We start from the raw sequence: 19,811 nt of genomic DNA, 5'->3' as shown, positions 1-19,811 counted from the left end.
AACCCTGACGATGGAGCTCACGCGACGTCACAACCCAGAAAGACATCGGCATCTTAATCACCGTGAGGACCTCAAATATAAAAGTTCGCTGACATGACTCACTTTATCACAGCCCTTCATTAATATTATATGGGATACATTCAGCTAGACAAGTGATAACCATTGTCCTACAAATAAGGATTTTATTTTGTAAGCCCGTCTACAAATACAACAAACGACAGACTAAACAATCCAGTATTTTCCTGTGTAACAATTCAAACAACGAGAAAGGCACGAGGCCTGAGCAGGATTAAGTTCGTACTGTATTAAGAGAGACTGACATGCTAGACGCAAAGCTGCAACGGAGTTACGTTTGAAGGACATGGAAGTTTGTGTAGGCCTACATATGTTCAGGCATACGACATACTGTGATGATTTTATACTGTAGGATTAGCCAACGGTTGAATGGTACAGCCTGCAACACTAATCAAACATTCATTTGTGTCCAGCGGGATATTCGGCCCCGTTCATTTAAAAGCGGCGCTGTCAAATAACGATGTAACACAACGTTGTCCTTCGTGGATGATTAAACATTCAGCATTTCAATTTAATGTGCTGCACGCACGTATAACCAGCCGTTTCTTCACAGTGACATACGTTTTATTGGGATGAATATTCGGTTCACTTAACGATGCTTTTCCGACTGAATGGTTTATAAAACTCAGAATAACATAGTTGTATCTGTGAATGTCGAGTTAGGAAGGATGCGGACAGTTGTGATTTGTTTTAAAATATTATACCATAATTCGTCTCCAGAGACTGAAATTTGATTGATTCTTAGGATTCTCAACGACCCTGTCTACGTGGGGTCGAAAAAGGGGTTTAGGATAACCCGGTTCAAATATGAAACTAGCTTGTTTCAAACATAACTTAGAAAATTACCAGTATAACAAATTTCTGGGTGAGTCGGAATATTGTCTTCTGAGATTGTGCGCCAAGTAGTAAGGTAGAAGAATGCCGGCGTTTCAGTGGTGTTTGCTGCCTCCATTATCAGGACGATTTCTCATAGCCTTGGTGACAGAGGCAGCAAGTACCTCTGAAACGTCGGCGAACGAAGGACAGACGTCATGGCACAACAAGACACACGACTTCTATCTACACTCTCGACGCAGTGAGAATCTCAAATCTCACTTCAAGACGAGAAACTGTGTAAAACCATGACAACCACAATAGCTGGCAATCCATCCGACGAGACTGAAACCGGTCCTTTCAAATACAAGCATGAACATTACAGCTGGATTTACATTCCAGGTGGGGCCATTTGAACGGCAATGGTTGATGCAAAGATCGTAGATACCCATTTGCAAAGTTCGACTTTAAAATAGCTGGTTAATTTTAAGCTCTGCTTGTTCTTCATTCGTCCGAAAAAAATATAAGCGCCAGGGATGTTGTTATGGTAGCATTATTTTCGCATCAATGCACCTTTTTTAAAATTATATTTTTTATCACTTCAGGTAAAAAAAAAATTAAAACACCGTTTGCTACTGGCAAGCTGGAAGGTATTATACGGCGTAGTAATGGGGTGAGTATGTAAAGAGATCAGCGATTCTCTCTTAGGGGCCATTAAGTCGCTGCTTGAAGACACCTTATTAAGCCCCCATACAATGTTAAGTCCTACATTTTAGGTACAAATTTTCCTTATAATAACAAGACAACATTTATCATCCGGAAAATTATCCTATAATAAAGTTTTGTTTAGAAATTTTCATTAAAGTATTTATCCATTTTAAAACATTGATAATTTTTGGACCGTAAGTGTACATGGTTCGCAATCCAAACTAACTGTTAAGTGTTTTTAAATACACTTAATATTATAGCTAAAGCAGGTCACATAACAATGGAACAAATGTGGTACATGTACTGCTACAGCTTAGTAAAACCCAAACTCATTTCATATTTCAAAAACTGGAACTGAAGTAAACCTGAACCCTTTATTCGCAGGATAATATGAAATGTATCTTAATGGTACAGAGTGGGAAAGAGTGGATTCATCTGGTTCACGATACGGGTTAGTGGCGGGATAAGGTGAACGCGGTATTGGGTTTCGTAAGAGCTGGGGAATTCCCTGACCATATTTAGTTATCTGTTTCTACACAATTTCAGGACCGTAAATTAGCGCAGCTGACGCTCCCAAACCATAAGGTCGCACGTCCGGCATGTTGGAATTTAATGTGCCATTCCTAAGGTTAGGGCGTTTATACTGCTCTACAGATTTCAGATGAATTGAAACACAAGAATTTATTGGACGAATTACAGTCAGCTTTTCTTCAAACTATTCATTATTCAGGATATAAAAACTATAAATTAATTATTGGCATGACATTTAGTAGTCCATGCGTGTGTATAATTAACACTGATTGTATCTATATTCAATTTTCTCCATGTGACATCAATAACGAAATGCTTCATAGACAACGATCAAATATACTTATGATCTATAGAACATTTCACACGTATAGATCCAAAGGTTCATTCAATACCTTGATGTATGTTACACATTTTATAATATTTGTTGCCACAAGCATATTTCAGAAAATATCCTATGATGCTAGTAACACTTACACCGCAGAAATTCGCAAGGCCAATATGTTGATATTATTATGCTAGGAAAAGCACAAAGGTGGACTGGCGTCTACATGTGTGATGATCACACATGGTTTCATGAAGATCAGAGAATTACGTGAAAAATGATTACGAGAGAACGTATTTGATAACACAAGTCCCTTTTTTTCGTTATAAAATACGGAAAGTCGCGTAAGCTAAGAAGGAAATGTTTCGGTGAAGGCAATTCATTAAAGAGAAGCCAGAACTGCGTGTTCAAGACTTTGGCGTGTAATGAGATTCATGCTGAAGAGGGATTTAATTGGCAATCAGGATAAAATGAAAGTTATTCGATGAGCATTTTCATCAATATCTTAGTTGCAGCTTCATTCATATCAAAAGAGATCTTGTTTCTGAATATAATGAGGTACTTACTATCAAATGGTTCTTTCCACGAATGAACTCACAAAATATTTAATTCTGATTGTTCAGAATTTGTCATTTCATTCGGATCATGTAAGCATATTAAGGATATTATAACATTATTTACGTTTCTTTGTTTATCCTTTTTCATTGTACCTTTACGAAATTATTTTCTTTCTTAAATACCTTACTTTGATGTTCTTCTTTAGTGCTTGGATATAATTAGCCTTGTTTGGCTACCGTCAAGCGCACATCATCATCGTTTAATAAATCAGATGAATTGAATTATTATTATTATTATTATCTGTTTAAAAGGTATCTGTCCATATCGCTGTACTTGGAGCTCAGTTCATAGCAACTTCTCGAAAATACAAGTGAAATTAATTGTTATATTAGCATCTTCAAGATATTCACAGAGTTTTGTAGTTCCATACTGGAGTGTTTACAAGGGATGTGTATTAAACACTTCCTAAATGATCGTGATAAGCTTCTAGTAGCACAGACAAATTTAGATATGAAACCTTTGTTAACGTTACTTTATTATTGCTTGAACTAAGGTCGAGGATAGAGCTGCTAAATAAAGGCTGGAAACCGTCCCATCAGCGTACCTGTAGCTACGAACATATTGATTAATATTGCCGACTGCAGACAACATGTGCATCTGATGTTTGTTTCAGTCCTTTATGGTGTTCATGAATTGCATACATTGTATCTTGTGATTTCACGTACACTACATATATTTTAATATCTCAGAAATAACACGACGTCACGAACATAACAACGTATACACATAAAATTCTAACGCAGAAACAGTGCCTTCTGACTTTATATACCTCACTGGGCTGAATATTCATCTACTAAGCAAGGCAACTAATTGTTCGTAAGCTAGTAACAATACTAAAATGACACTACATTTAAATAAAAATTCTGTTTTTGTTATTTAATTAAATATTTACAATTTTGAAAAGTACATGAAAGTCGCTAGTCTTTATGAGATAAATATTATTACGGACCCAGCTTTATTGAGGTGCAATTTTTTTATATGAAGGACAGAGTACGATATGACCTTCATATAAAATTACCATCACCTAACTAATTTTAATGTAGACTCCCAACACAAAGTCTAAACGCAAAAAGACCAAAGCTATTTAAAAACGGGCCTTTACCGCCAAGAAAACACATCGTATAACCGCTATAAATGTATGTATATTAATAATCTTCGGGAAAATTATTTGTCTTTATTTTGAGAACGAACCAGTCTGCGAGCAACACGCAAGTGAACGTTACGCAGGTGGTCTATTTACTTACCATTTATCTATAAATTAGCGAAAGCGTCTACTGAGTAGGCCTAATTTTGAACATTTATGCGGATAATTTTTGTTAACATTACGACTTATTGGGTTCATAGAATGTAAAATACAAGAATTATATTTGTAAAGATAAACCCACATTTTCACTACAAAACTAGTTATAATCCGTACAGACACATTACGGGTTTCGTTTTATAAAACGATCTGACCGAACACATACCACTTGCAGATGATTCTTCATATAACTCAGGGGCGGAGTGTTCATGTTAACCGTGTTAGCCCGGCTAACACTCAGAAAAACGATTTTTCTTAAAAAAGTCTTCTGTCGTATTTTTCTGGTTCAGTGGTACTATGTACACTGGAGCCACAGAAGAACGGGTCAGATAAAATGCATCGTTAACCATCTCCAGCCAACCAGGCGTTGTTAGCCAGCTAGTCGAGGCTTACGATCCCGGCGATAGCTTAGCTAAACGTAGCTGGTTAATGTGTTTTATCCGATCTGTTCTGCTGTGTTCCAGTGTGTGGAGTACCACTAAATCACAAAAGTCAGACAGAAAACTTTAGTTTCAGTTTTTCAAAATGTTAGCCGGACTAACACGGTTAACATGAAAGTTCCGTCTCTGGATTATGGCCTAAGTATTTTTGAATGAAATTTAGAACAGGTTGGTTCGAATTATGACTCCAGTGCTTATAGCCACAACACCGAAAGTCGGATGTTAAATGGTGTTGTGAGACACTTCAGGTAGTTATCAATACAGCAACTAATTCTCTAACATCACTTCAATTATACGATATCTCTTTAAGATGACATAAAAATAAGGTCTACAGCAGAAAATCCTCCTGTAGACCATTTTACTAAACAGACGTATTTATTACACAAGTCGTCAATATTATTAACAGTTACCGATTAAGGATGGTAAACCAAGATAGTAACAAACGTCTCATAAACTGTACGTGAAAACTCTAGTGTAAATTCCTGACACACGGCTTGTGGAAATTGCTTTTTCCTTAAGATGATCTTACCTTTACAGTTTATAGATTCTTTTTTTTTTTGTAGACTTACCACGCAGCATGGAACAAGCCATTGGTAGACAGCTACTTGGGTTTACGGCTAATAGCATTTATAGGGCGTGAGTGTGTCTTGTCTAACACATGGCAGCTTTATAGTAGGCAGTATCCACCTTAAGGAGTTCTGGTCATGATTTGGAGGGCACAGGGGTGATTGACCGCGCTGGTTATTGCTAACATTAAGTTGGATGAACCTGTGCCCAATGTCTGCCAATCTTACCTGCCTACCAGCGTCGGAGCACGGAGATAATTGGTTTACTACTTACTAGTATACTTATATATAAAATAAGATGTTAAACGACAACAAACAGTCATTATAAATTACCATTCGTGTGCATAGAAGTAAGGAGAAAAGTACAGACAATGTAGTTCCTGCTTTCATTTTATAAAGGTAAAGTGACCCGACGTAAAAAAACAAAAAAAAAACAACAACAAACAAACAAACAAAAAACACCACCAACAACAACATATTTTCATTGCGTGGAAGTTTTATAATTTCTTAAATTCAACAAAATCGTTACCTAGCCTTATGAATCAGAAAAAAGATGTAGAAAGTTGGGGTGAATGCTGCCACCGAACACGTGGAAACTATGTAGGAGGTGGTTTTAATTTGATGTTTCGTTTGGAGAAATTACAGAACACCATGGATCGTTAATTCGTTCCGGGATTATGTTACAATACTGTAAAACCATGAAAATTACAACACATTAAAGCATACCCGTGCAGCTACACGGCAGCATTCTCATAAGAAAATATTTGAGTAGTAAAAGCTCATATACTTTCTCAGCAGGTTCGTAATTAAATTTTACTGAAGCTACCTGCAAAAGGAAATCTGCCTCGAAGGAAGGATTTGTGGGAATTTCCAATGGTATATGCAGCGACATTCTCTTTTAATTTAGTGTTTTCAATATATTTTGAAATTTTTAAAATTGTTCTTTTTTGTTGAAATAAAGTTCTTTTCTTATTCAATGTTCCATTTAGCTTAGTATGCTACAGATTGCGACAAACAAAGCAAGAATAAGATACATCTATGTTCATCCTGCAACACATATTTAATAAACAGAAATTTGAGCAGTGGTGATCTGCATTTACTCCAACATACGATGGCGAAGATAAATTTGACATAAAGTACCCAACAGTAAATACTAATTTATTATTTATTTCGGAAAACGTGGGAAAATTTATACGCTTTTGTCATAAAACGTTTCAGCAAATTGTTTACAAAATATTTATACGAATGAATTGCTCATTTCTCTTTACGTATTAGCATTTTTATTTGTTTCATGAAAGAAGCGATTACAGTACTAACGTTGTCCTATTCTCCGTCCACTAGCGGTTTATAAGGTGAAGCTCCTTCAGTGCTAGAATCAAGAGAGGGGTTTCATATTGACCTTATTTTTGCAACAACGATAGCCAAATCTCAGTACTCGCGTAGGAAGAGGTGGGCCAAAGTACATTGGATACCACAGAATGTGTAACGAAACGTCCGATTTCAGCCATAAAAGTAGAGGTCAAACGAACTTTACTGAAGAAGAAAATGACGAACTCTGCAGAGGAATATAAACCCTGCTTTATCGCACCGTTTAATTTTAATGATTTACCGTTCTCTGTTAAACAATTAGAATGCACCACATTCCGCGCATTCAGTCTTTCTTCAGCTGTTCGTACCTGATGAATAACGTACTCGTTACTCGGGAGGTACCGCGTTCGAACCTCGGGCCGAAGAACGGCTATCTTGAGGTTTTCCCGTCCCTCCATGAAAAAAGTAGGGGAAGGCTCTCAAGTTAGGCAAACACCGCTTCCTTCCCCATCCTTATCTATTCATTCAATAATCATCTTATTACTAAAGCCTCTATAATATGAGCTATTGACAAATACACCACAAATAAAATAAATGCATAACTTATGGAACACTTAGGTTCACAAACGAAATTAAAAATATCGGGTACTATAATTTATTATATTCCCATTGAACCGAATTTACGTTTTAAAATCTTATATTTAAGACACTTTTCAACAATTATTATTTATTTAGTGTTCTGTCTGACGACTGGTCCATATGAACAGGATCCTTCCATCCTCTTCTCGGACTGGGACCTGTTCATATACGTTCTTGGCAGATGATCCAGAAGTGGTTTGCCATTGCCTTCTTCTGTGTGTGAATGGAGTAATTGTTGGGATGCCACGGAGAAACCGGGGAAGCCCCCGGAGGAAAACTCCGTGTTGCCTAGACCACGGCCTTGCCCAACACAAGTTATAAATTCGGGCACCGCCGGGAATCGAACCCGAGACCCCAGGATTACAAGGCCAGCGTTCTACTTATAAGATTTTCTGACAAATGTCTTTTATTTTCATAATCTTTGTACATGCGCTACCCATTTTATCATTATTGTTTGTTAACATATTGGCGATGTCAAGTGCCACTGTCTTGTCTGTCTCAGATTTACAGATCGCCACCAATAAAATAAATTTTGCAGACATCCGGACAGTAGGAATGCGTAAAATATGAAAGATACTTTAAAATTAACCTCACAAGTTTCCTTTATTCCTCCTTTGTGATTATTAATTTCATTTACAGGAAATATATGTCATCAGCAATCTATACAGTATCTTTCTTTTGTTCACCGATTCATTTGCGTTGGGTTCACTATACAGAAGACTGTGTTAGACACCATTTCTTGCGGACCACAGTCTTATATAACTATGTCTAATGACGCTTATCAGGTACACAGAATTCGTTCGTATAACTAGAAAAATACCCTTCCCTTCCCCAGTTCCACTTATATATTCTTACTTTTGTTACATGTAGGTATTCTTCGTCATTCCCTAATTATGTAACCTTAGTACGTCGTATAGTTCCCTTATAAGCTCCTTCATTACTAATAAGCAACTATGGACGATGGACCGATAAGACTTTATTAATAAGCAACCATTTCCTACAAAAATGTTCGCTCTTCATCCTCGTACACGACGGGCGTCCAACGTTCAATTAAACTATAAGAATATTTTAATCAGAACTTCCTCACTCGGCAGTTTCCCTTGGCCGAATGAAGAAAATCACGGGCTAGAACACAGTTAGAAGTAAAGTTTTAAAAGCCCGCATTTCCTGTACACACACTCTCTCTGCGGATGATTATACGAACCATTCAGAATTGTCCGTCGGACGGAGAGCTAATGATCCAGGAAACGATACGACATCTTATTTTCCTCCTCACACGCGATCGATTTACTTCTCCGATGTGGGAACTGTGACGGGTGGATGTTCCACAGGTCCACGCCAAAGCGAAGCCATTTAAATATTGACAGATGCGCGGGTGTGCGCTTGTACGGCTAATTGTTACTGGCTCCCGGCTAATATATTAGCCATTGCAGTCATGTTTAGTCAAACTGCACATCTCTCTCTGAATTCTGCCAAACAAACCTCGATCTCTATGATGTACCTGTAGGCATCGGCTAACGTCATTTCTTGACGCGTCCTCAGGTGGGTAGACGAGACAGTCTACAGACACGGAGGATAAACGCGAATATGTCGAATAAGTGGTAGTGGACAGCCGAAAAGGTCTGGTATTCAAGATTGGAAGCTGTGCGGTAGGCTAACAGACTTCATCACGACATATTACACAGAAGAATTGGATAAATCAATTACATTCACAGAGAGAGAGGCGAGAGGCTAACGCGGTTAACAAGGGCTTAGGCTATATTATACTAACAGTTCTAAGCGTAAAAGTTGAAGAGAACCCATTCACTATAGCGGAATATAATTTACGAAATTACTGTTTTTTCCAGAAGAAGTTCCGTTCTATGTAACACCGAACGTATGTAATTGGAACAGAACAATTAAAATATCACGTACTTAAAAATACTTCACAATAGTGAGTTGAGCAGAAAATGCCATTTGTCCCTAAAAAGTCGAAAGGATGGCAGTCATGACGTTCCAGGCAGTGAAAGTTCATTCATAAAATAAGCGGAACAGAGCGAATGTAACGTTGACTTGTTTGAATGTTAAGAGTCTACCTGTAAATATGAATAATTAATAATAATATAATCCCCTATATTTGGTGCTTTTTGAAATTGGTTCAGAGCGGTCTAAATTGGGGTATATCCTCTTTAATGGAGGAGGTTATATCAAACTTATTATTAATGAGTCGGCGCTTTTAATATATTTATACGTATCAGAGTAAACATCTCGTCGACAAAATTAAAACCAATACTCATGAATTAAAAATAATGGTTAGAGCACACTCAAATAAAAACGCTCTTCAAAATTATACATTTTCCCCCCCCCGTACTTCACTTCAAATTCAATATTAAGTACAAGTATTATAATATATCAGATTTAAAAGAAAGTGGCACAGAAATCACAAATATACAAATATTTTGTTTATCTTTGTAAGTGTGAATAACATTTAAATTAAAACTTGCGGAACCTTCTAGTTGATTAATGCCAAATTATCAACCTATATCTGTAAACAACGACGGAACTTTCAAGGCGTTATTTACTGATCAAATAAAATCTATTTCGCTACCTGGGGTGTGGGAAGTAGGATTATTTATTTCCCGATCAGATAAAAAATACATGTGGCTTTTACAAATAGTATTGTTTAATTAAATAACCTACACTACATGGGTCAGGTTCGAAGAAACACTTACATAAGTGGATATTTGGTTTCCTTTAGGAATTATATTTTCAATTGCGGAAGATACGACACATTCAAAGGGGATGTTTGAGTATCCACTGTAGGCTTTTGTTTTCAACCAAACGTGAAAAAGCATAGTAATTCAATACAAAGACTGTGAGTGCACGAATCCAGAACTACGAAATGAAGTTACTGGAGATATTTTCTTCATTATTCATAAATACGTAGATTAATTGATAATATTATTATAGAAAGATTTGGCACTGGCAAATAGTTCATGTAGGCCTATCATAATATTGATAATCATTACTTAACAATTACATTAATAAGATATACTCAGAATTCTGGTTGAGAATTCATTTAAACAATTACTTCACACCCGAATCGGTCACTTCATTGTATACATTTTTTACAATTAATTATCTGTTCTTAACGAGTTTCAAAATGGACGTCATGTATTCTTTTTTTTTTGTTTAGTTTGAGCTTATAATGGGTGACATGATATCTATACCATTAATCACGAACATACAGTCTCACACATCAGACTCAGACCCTTCCAATGTTCGTCCACAGGAAGCAGTTGTAGAAACAGAACAAACAGAATATGTACACGCACATACACACAGATATTTTGTACGAACATTCATAGGCCTTCGTACATACGTATCTTTACGCACACAGATATCTTTGATTTTGACTGCCAACACGAAATGTTTTTGTTAGAAGTATTATACGAACGTAACCACAATTTCAAATATTATCCACAGTTCTGACGTACTGCATGACACGGTGAAGAATTATGGGGAAAATTGCTTTGATAACAATCCATCTGTTGAAGACGTCACTTTCCTGCGTCCACAGAACGTGTTTACGACATTACGCTCCAGTACGTTTGCACTCAGACTGTTCAATATCAACTCAAAAACGAAGTCTTATATACGAATGACACATTTATGTCGTCGTCTGGGTTGACACTTTATGATAATTACTAAGCACGTAAGAAGAACACGATAAAATATTAGAAGTTGGCTTGGAAGCATGACGGAATCCAACAGTCTTGTGAGTCAAAATCACGAAGACCTGTTACGTCGGACCGGTTCATAGATAAACGAGATTTTCAGAGCACAATGAATACTGAAAATAGGTATGGCTTTTAAGAATTTCAGGACATGGCCTCTGCCTTCACCACTTAAAAAACTGAAAGAAACAAATTTTAAATTTGTAAAAAAAAATTGTATTTAAATTGCGCGTGAGGAAATTTAATAAAATTATAAAGGGCAGTAAAAAATAAATACCAATTGTATTATAAACTTTGACAAAATAATTACAGAATATTTGAGATGATGACTATATATTTTACAACAGCGTCTTTCGAATGATGTATGACGATCCTAAAATGGCATCATTATTATATTCGGTTAATTCGGTTAATGTGGGCTACATTCCCTGATTCGATCGTAATAAAACATTTTTGAAGGGTCTTATAACTGTGTAAAATTCAATTAAACCTTTCAAAATAAATGTAATAACATAGTCACAAGGGTTCTATATACGCTTTTGACATGTGTTGTCTTAAAAGTAAACTAATTCGACTTCCTCAGCTGCGAAAATTGATGAAGTAGTTTAAAGTGACAGCAGGGCAAAAACATTCTGATTTCATATCACGAATTTAGACACACGAAAGTCGCCAGACTTATATACGCAATTTTGTCATAAATTTAAAAATTGCGCGCATTTATCAATAGAAACACTGGTCTGATCTGGAGCGATACAAAATTATTTACCTGGAACTCATGTCCTTATATTTCGTAAATCACTATAATGTATTTATAATATTATTTCAGTTACATTCAAGATAATTTTTTGGGGGCCATGAAAATATCTCGCTACCACCACCACCATAAAACTACCATTTTCCCCAGTAGTGCCACCACCATTAACATTTCGTTTCTACTTACATCACAATCTTGAATTCTCTACTTCTTAACCAGATGACCTCGTCCTTTGGCTCGGCACTCAGAAATTCTTATGTATTCCTGTCCACAGTGAACCAACAATCAGACCCGTTTCAAATAACGAAACACAAAACAAATAATCAAATAATCCTAATTTAGATAAAATACCCACACTCAATAGAAATTTTGACTGGTGTGCAAAATCGAGGTCCTGAGTTCAAATTTCGGTACAGAAATTTGTTATCCTGACCATATTCTTAGTTTTCCTCAGTCTGTCCACGCCAAACGCCGGCATAGAAGCTTGAGTTATGCTGAAGCCATTGCCTTTCGTACATTTTCCAATTGAGTGTTCCCTAGGCATTGTATTATTCCTTCAAATTTCGGCCCGGAGATCGGCTATCCTTACTGGGGGGCGGGGTGTGGTTCGTGGTTCACACACAAGTCACTCGTTGTTTTTAAGTCTAGCGAAAATAGACCAAGAAGTACCTAAACTGGAATCGGACAGGACACCTCTGAAATTACGTGGTTTTACGTGGTTTCACTATATTTTACTACAGCCTGAAAATGTAACCATCATTTTACAAGGTTCGACTGCCTTTTATTGTAGAATTCTCTGAAAATCAAAATAACCTTGAATTTATTCTTTTGTTGTAAAATGTTGAGACTAAAATATTACGCAATTTTTCTCATATAAAATCATTTGGTTTCGAATGTGTGCCATATTGAGTGATTTAACCAAATACATAAGGGGGAGGAAACAGGAAGGAGGAATGTAAGCAAACCGCTGTCCGTACAAGTGTGCACATATGTTCACAGACCTTATGAGTTTAAATCAAAACTCAAGCCTCTGAGTTCGGTAGCTATTCTTTGTGACATTTCGGTTTCTCAGGTTGGCGAATATGCATACGGCTGTCTTCTGAGTTGTTGCGTCTTGCAGTTTGGTAGAAATCTGCCGACGTTTCACAGGTGCTAGTTGCCTCTATCACCAGGGCCATAATGTAAGCACCAAGCACCTCTGAAACGTCGACAAACTTCTACCAGACTACACGGCGAAACAACCCAGAACACAGCTACCTGCAAATGACCATTATTTTATATCAAACTGAAACTTTTGGTACTTTGCAGGATTATTCGCCAATTTCTTAAAACCCCAGAAAATCAACGTTCGACACTTTGCCATCGGCACAGATGCAAACTACATCCAAGTTCCTTTAATCTCCACGATTATTACGTTTCCATCTTGACACTGAAATTAGGTAAGCGACGAGAATCAGTTCTGGTTTCAGAGGAACTCTGGCGAGTAAAAAATATGTTTTAAATAATAATTTTTAATGTCGTTCCACTGATAGGTCACCTTGCACAAAGGGCTGTTGTTAACCGCACTGCGCTGAGGGCTGTAGAGAGTAGCAGTGCTGTGAGTGAGGAGCTCAGTCGCGAGGAACTCCCTGCGTGGTCGTCTAACGATCCCCCTTTCGTCTGGGAATTAGATCCCCTGGCTGCTTCCGCCAAACCTTCAACACACAATTCGCTACATTGCAAAGGGAAACTACAGGTCATTTTTCTTCCATACTAGAATACATTACTTCTCTGAATGTCTCTGGCGATGGGGGTCCATTATGTTATTATTTTCTTTGTTTTGGACTTAATCGTCTGTTTTAAAAGTCTCTAAAAATTTGAAACCTTTAAAAGTCAATACGTTTCGACGGAAGATTTATCCTATTCCGTTGAACCCCGTGCCCCTCGTTTTTACTAGACGACGGAAACGTGGTGATTTTTTAAGGGTTTTGATTTTTATTAAGTCTTTAAAAAACAGGCGACGGATAAAGTCCAATGCAAAGAAAATTCTTGAATATATTCATGAAATTGAATATTCTTTTAAAAAAAGAATACTTAAAACTTTATAAAACGGAATAAATACGTTTTAGATGTATTTCAAAGCATGTTGAGAAGATCCAAATATGTTTCACAATAAATTTGTAGTAATGTAATTACGTTTAAAATTGTCAATTTTCCAGTGGATAAAGTGTATCTAATATGAGAACAAACGCTGCTACCGTTGAGACATCTCAAGAAACTTTGCAACACAATACATATGTGAACAGAGACTGAATGAAAACTAGGCTATTGTAAAAAACGTTTGAAATTTTGGTTGACATTTTATAAAATTTATTAACTGCATAAATAAAACGTAACGTTTACTACTTTTTAAATTGATGAAGTGACTCACCTCCAACTATGGCGACCTGATTGTCATTCGACCCGTGAGGGAGTCCAGTGTATATTTTAATTTCTGGAATTGAAACAAAAGAAAGAACAGTTTATACAAATTTGTCGCTACATATGTGTATGTGATTCCAAACATCACATAGTGTTAATGTGAATAGAACAGTGATGACATTATGTAGATGATAAAAGTGTCTTCTCTCATTACATGCAATTGTGTGAGGTGTGTAGAAAAAAACAAAAAAACAAAATGAAACGCGTTCTTGTGCTACTGAACACTCACAAGTCGACACAATCACCACCCAAGATTGGCGTGTGTCATGAGATACGCAAACACAAATGGACCTGCTCAACCAGTAACAGCCTCCTTCAGATTTAAGCTGTTCCTAAACTTGCTTACGAAATCAGAGGAAGAGACATCAGAAATCTTATAACTAACTTGACAGTACGGTTACTTCCAACTGGTCTGTTGCACCAAGATGTCTAGTTCATATTAATATAACTGTTCCTAGAATAGTCCTGAGGGGTAGCAAAAGGAATGGTTAAACAGATGGGTGTGCGGTGTAAGCTATCATTTGAAACAAATTCCATATGTAAGATCTCAGGGTATCACGACAGATGGAATTCTGTCCCAGAATTTTTCCTAAGGACTGAGTAATATCACGAAAACCATCGGTCTGGATAGCCGGTCTACGACCCAGAACCACCGACGTACGAATCAGGAGACCTAACGCCTATAAGTCTATACCTCGCCATTCCGTGTTTTGAGAAAGTCACAGCTGATTCTAAAATTCTTCGACGGCTTTGCATAAATGTGTCACCAGCGACACTTTTAATTCAAAACGATAACCTTCCTGTATATATGTGTGATGACTCGTGAAAAAAGGAAGTGGTCGTGACCTAGTTTGGGGTGGAAAATCGGAATTCGCAATTAGAAGTTAGTAAAATTTGTAGATCCTCACATGGGCTAACTGCGCATGTCCAGATTGCAAAGCATTAATGATACCTACCACACAGGAAGGTGCAGACGATCGGGGAAACGTTTGCGCCTTCGCCACAAGGCTAGTGCATGACCTCAGAAGTTAGAACGGGGATGTAATTAGTATTGGTATATACTGCAGCTATATAACGCTATTCGCCTAGACAGAACGAAGAAAACCACGAAAAACTTTGCAGTAGTTTCAAAGTTAGTGACCGGATAACATCTCCGTTGCCCGCTGATGGATAAAGTTAGACCCGAAACTCCTGGAATCATTTTGAGTTTAAGTTAAAACGTGTCCGTGCTGTGGTTGGAATTTACAGACGGGAGCTGGGCCGGTTTATGGGGCGGTCGATAAGGAGCTACTTCATAACGAAGGTTCGGTAACGATCCGTTTAGTTTTCGGATTAACTCGATCGTGGGCGCTGCGACAGGGTGACTCGAGGAGTGAACTGATTTTTAAAATATTAACAGAAGCTTTCATACAAGTCACAGACCGAATGTCCTTTTACAGCACACTGCTGCCTACTGTTTTCAGACTACGTCTATAATATTTTGTGGGGTTCAGTTGAAAATCCATATAAATAATTGGCATTTATTCTAAAAGTTTTGTATTACACGTTTCCAAAAGCTCCGAAAATTAACATACATACACACACGCAAACACAATTTAAAGCAGGTCTAAAAACACCTTCGATTAAACAGACATGTATTTATTTAAACATTAACTGATCTCGATATCATAGAATGAAAACTCACAGAATTTTACCTTTAGTAAACGAAAAATTCTTCAAGCTGAAATGGAAATAAACATACGATTTTCAAACAAGACAATTCTCTTAAATATATAGTGTTTCAGTCTATGAAACTTTGTTCCTACTGTACTTTATGAAAAGTAGCTTGAGCAATAACAAACAGGTAAGATCAAAAGTTACCACAGATCTAAAAATATACCTCCAACGCTTCCTTTCACGTCATTTTCAGTTCACCCGTCACAGTAATAGTATCATAATATATAACTGTACCAAATAAACGGTTCAGAAAACACCGTTATCCCTTTAAGACCCAGTGGTAACTATATGTACCACCTACTTCACACAGTTAATAACTCTGCGTTTTGTATGTATAGGTTTCGTATTGTTCTTAGTGTAAACAGGGATTATTTCCTTAAACAGCTTCAACCAGTTGTCATTTGTAATGGTGAAGTGTAGTGTTTTCTTCGCGGTACGGACTGATTTATTAAATAATATTTAGACGAGCTTCGTCTTCAAATGGTTAAATAAGCAAATAATAAATAAATAAAATCGAAAGTGCTCGATGATCCATCAGACAGACCAGCTCAGGAAGAACAATTTTGTAGGCATCCAGTATCAATGGGGAATGATCCCTCAAAATATTAAGAAAACTGTCTTCATTGTGATGCACAAATTAAATTTTGATGCGCCGTGAAGATTCTGTTTCTGAACTTCAAAATTACATTTTGCGTCACAGTGCTAAAAGACGTTCTGCTAAATGTAACATTCTTGTACTGTGAATAAATTAAGAGCCTCCTGTTTGAAACAGTATAAAGGCTGTACAAAATTTAGTTCCTCACGAGGAATCAGCATTCAAAATTAAAACGAGCCCGAAGGAAACATTCTACAGAAGGAAGACTCAGCTTTTGTCAGAGTCGTGTTGAATATTTCGTTATCAACAAATCACATGTTAAGAGCAGGTTTGTTGATGATGCATTAAGCACTGGCCCACAACTGGTATTGCAACTTGTGGTCCTCGATCCGTACGAGTTAAATGTATAAAGTTCCTGCTTTTTTCTCATAAACTGAACGCGCAACTGAAGGGTGTTTGCCTTTATGATATCAAAGTGATTGTAATTATGGTCAAAAATGAAGTCTTGTGGTATTGTTACACCAAGATTCTGTGTTTTTAATTTATTGAGTCAGAATAGTTTTTATTAGCTTGAGTATGTATAAAGCCTTCATTATCTTTGTTACATACATTGTACGTATTCACGCAAGACAAAGACAATATTTTGAAATTTTTGACAGAGTAGTTGCTACTCATCGATATTTAGTATAAACACAATAAAAGTAATTACTTCTCTAACACTAATACAAACGCAATAAATCAGGTTTTTAATATTTTTGGGATGGGAGGAGGTGCAACTGATTTATTTATTTTGGTAAGGGGAAGGTATTCACAAAGAAAATTAAGAATAAATGATAAAGGTAAGAAATTCATAAACAATTCTGGTTGGAATGTCTGCATCTCTTGTTTTCCCATTTTAAGTCAAAAAAAGTAAGGATTAAGATACTATTAATCTCGCGTATAATTTAGTTTGATTTCTTACTTCACCGCGGGTGTTTGAAAAAATGAGGAGCTTAAAATTAGTATTATTCATTATATTTCTTACAGTGATCCACATCCTCACAGTCCACATTAAAGATCTAGAAAACAAGTCTAGAACTTCAGTGATATATTAATCTGATCGGTATAAGGCGAGAAAAAAGAACACGAACATGTTTACAAACTCTTCAGATTTTTATTGTTCCGTGGTCCCTGAACTAACTCAAAGATCAAGAAGTGGAAATAAACAGCTTCATATGAACTTATTCGTTTACAGAAACAACTGCAACACATTGAATCGAGGCTTGACACATTTGAGTGTTGAAGATATGTGACACCACTTCACGTCAAATAATTACGACAATGAACCGCTTAATTAATCAAGCAGTTCCTTAATTCACACGGTCTGACACATTGTATGTCGGCTGCTTTGTCCCGAATCATTGTGTGCCACATGTAACAGTGACAAAGACTGCCTTGAACACTCGATATCGGTATTGTGCTGACCATGTATCTAGACCAGGTAACTGTAGTACATCGGCACGCTGTGCTGATTCAAAGGCACTCGACGTTCAACGCAGGAAGCGATCACTTCATAACACAGTTCCCCACCAATGCTTCTAAACCTTTTCCTTGTGGCGCACACTTAAAATATAATATTTCATTACCACAGAGCTAGTATAAACACGCATGACTGATGATCGCGCTGGTGATGACGGCAGGAAGGGCCTCTGAAACGTCGTTAAACTTCTAGCAGTCTACAAGACGCAACAACCCAGAAGAGAGACATCTTCTTAATTAAATTTCTCATACTATCCTACGTAAACTCTGCAGCAGGTTAAACGAAGTATAAAACAGAAAAAAATCAATGTAATTTAGAATTATAAATAAGACGCACGCGTGTCAAAGGCATACAAACGTATGTTTTTAAGAAGAATTCAAAATATATCGAAAGTTGGAGCAAACATTTCTGACAGTTTTCTTTAGTTTGAGACATATGTCTCTGTTTACCTAACCATTAGAGTTGAGTGAAGGCTAGTTGTATCTTTCCAGTGGGCATGCAGGTTTGTGCCGTAAAACTTCCCATTATAAAATTGTTAAAGTTACTTTATGTTGTATTTATTCAACCTTCCATCCCAGTAATGAAAGTGAGATGGGATGGAAAGGCAGACAAGTAATTACACAGGACTTGTGTAATAACGTTTAGGTAGAAGGGAAATAATTAACAGAATGAGTCATACGGATAAAAGTGAAAGTGCGTTCCTACATTAAATATTAAATTTACATTAAAAACTGAGACATTTTCCGGCGGCAGGGTCGGATATAAACATGACTGATACTGGAGACTTAAAGAAACAACTTGATATGGACGTTTCGGCACGTTATTACCCAAAGTTAAAATCTACAGCTTGCGACAGTGAAGTTATAATATTAAGCAAGTAAACTACTTCCATAATCGAAAATACAAATAGTCTTCAAATTTTCAAACTTCGTAAAGTTTCGTTGCAGAACAAATTTATTATTGTTTTAACAGTTAAACAACCATCAGCTGCACAGTTATTTAGAATCCCAATTATTTAAGCGGTGGAATAAAAATGTTTTCTTTGAGCAGACCTGATAAGTTAATACGTGCGCCCTTTATGCCCTGTATCGACCAGTTGAAAGAAGAACCATATTTCTAAACGCCCTGTTGCGACCCGTCCCGAATTCCTGGTTATGATTAAGAACAGATCATTTCCTTGGTTGAAAGTGAAAGGATTCATGGCGCTCAATACCGGGAGTTCTGACTGCGAATGTATTTTGAGAAATACTATCTGGTTTAACTGAGCTGAATCGCTGTATCTCGCGGAAGGGCAACTGATGGAATCTCCTCAGGACTTACATTTCTGTACCCACCTGCTTCACGGTTTATTTTCAAGTTTTTACCGAAATTGCTTTATAAGTGTTCTAAACGTATTACCATGCGTAATTAGATTCAAGCATTACTATACGACGATTTTTAAACTGTGTAAATTGTAATGGGTGACACGTTATCCTGGTATTAAGTCATTCAAGTTTGTTCTCTGAAAGAGACAGACACTGGATTATTACGTGTTATTAGCGCTCTAGCGTGAGCGAGGAAGAGCTATGGACCTGTCCATGTTTGCCCGCCCGTCGAGTTTTTCGCAACAGTGAGACCGGACGTCGGACCGCTAGAACAATAACGCGGAATAGTATCTAGTGTAAGAATAATCTGACGCAACGATGTCCTGGGATAACATTAATGCAAAAGCGAACGTCACATGGCGTGAAG

At 36.9% G+C, this 19,811-nt stretch overlaps 1 protein-coding gene across 11 annotated transcripts in view; it reads right to left on the bottom strand.

Moving 5' to 3' along the window:
- Positions 1-19,811, bottom strand: part of LOC110830662 (lachesin) — a 555,442-nt gene that overhangs the window by 28,719 nt on the left and 506,912 nt on the right. For 6 of the 11 annotated variants that reach the window (XM_087340971.1, XM_087340970.1, XM_087340975.1 and 3 more), the window contains 4 exons: positions 14,201-14,263; positions 13,328-13,484; positions 11,977-12,054; positions 9,909-11,215 (listed from right to left, as the gene is read on the bottom strand). In XM_087340971.1, coding sequence (XP_087197097.1) covers positions 12,045-12,054; positions 13,328-13,484; positions 14,201-14,263 — 230 coding nt within the window. In that variant the 3' untranslated portion in view covers positions 9,909-11,215; positions 11,977-12,044. Of the gene's footprint in view, positions 1-9,908; positions 11,216-11,976; positions 12,055-13,327; positions 13,485-14,200; positions 14,264-19,811 lie in introns of those variants that run through there. The other 5 variants (XM_087340972.1, XM_087340974.1, XM_087340973.1 and 2 more) reach the window with 3 other exon arrangements.

Source organism: Zootermopsis nevadensis, unplaced genomic scaffold (assembly GCF_977971745.1).
Source record: "Zootermopsis nevadensis isolate Lab colony 2312 unplaced genomic scaffold, Znev_1.0 Znev_ptg000061l, whole genome shotgun sequence".
Lineage (NCBI taxonomy): Eukaryota > Metazoa > Arthropoda > Insecta > Blattodea > Termopsidae > Zootermopsis > Zootermopsis nevadensis.
Note: the sequence above shows the minus strand (reverse complement) of the source record. Positions and strands in the feature narration are given on the sequence as shown.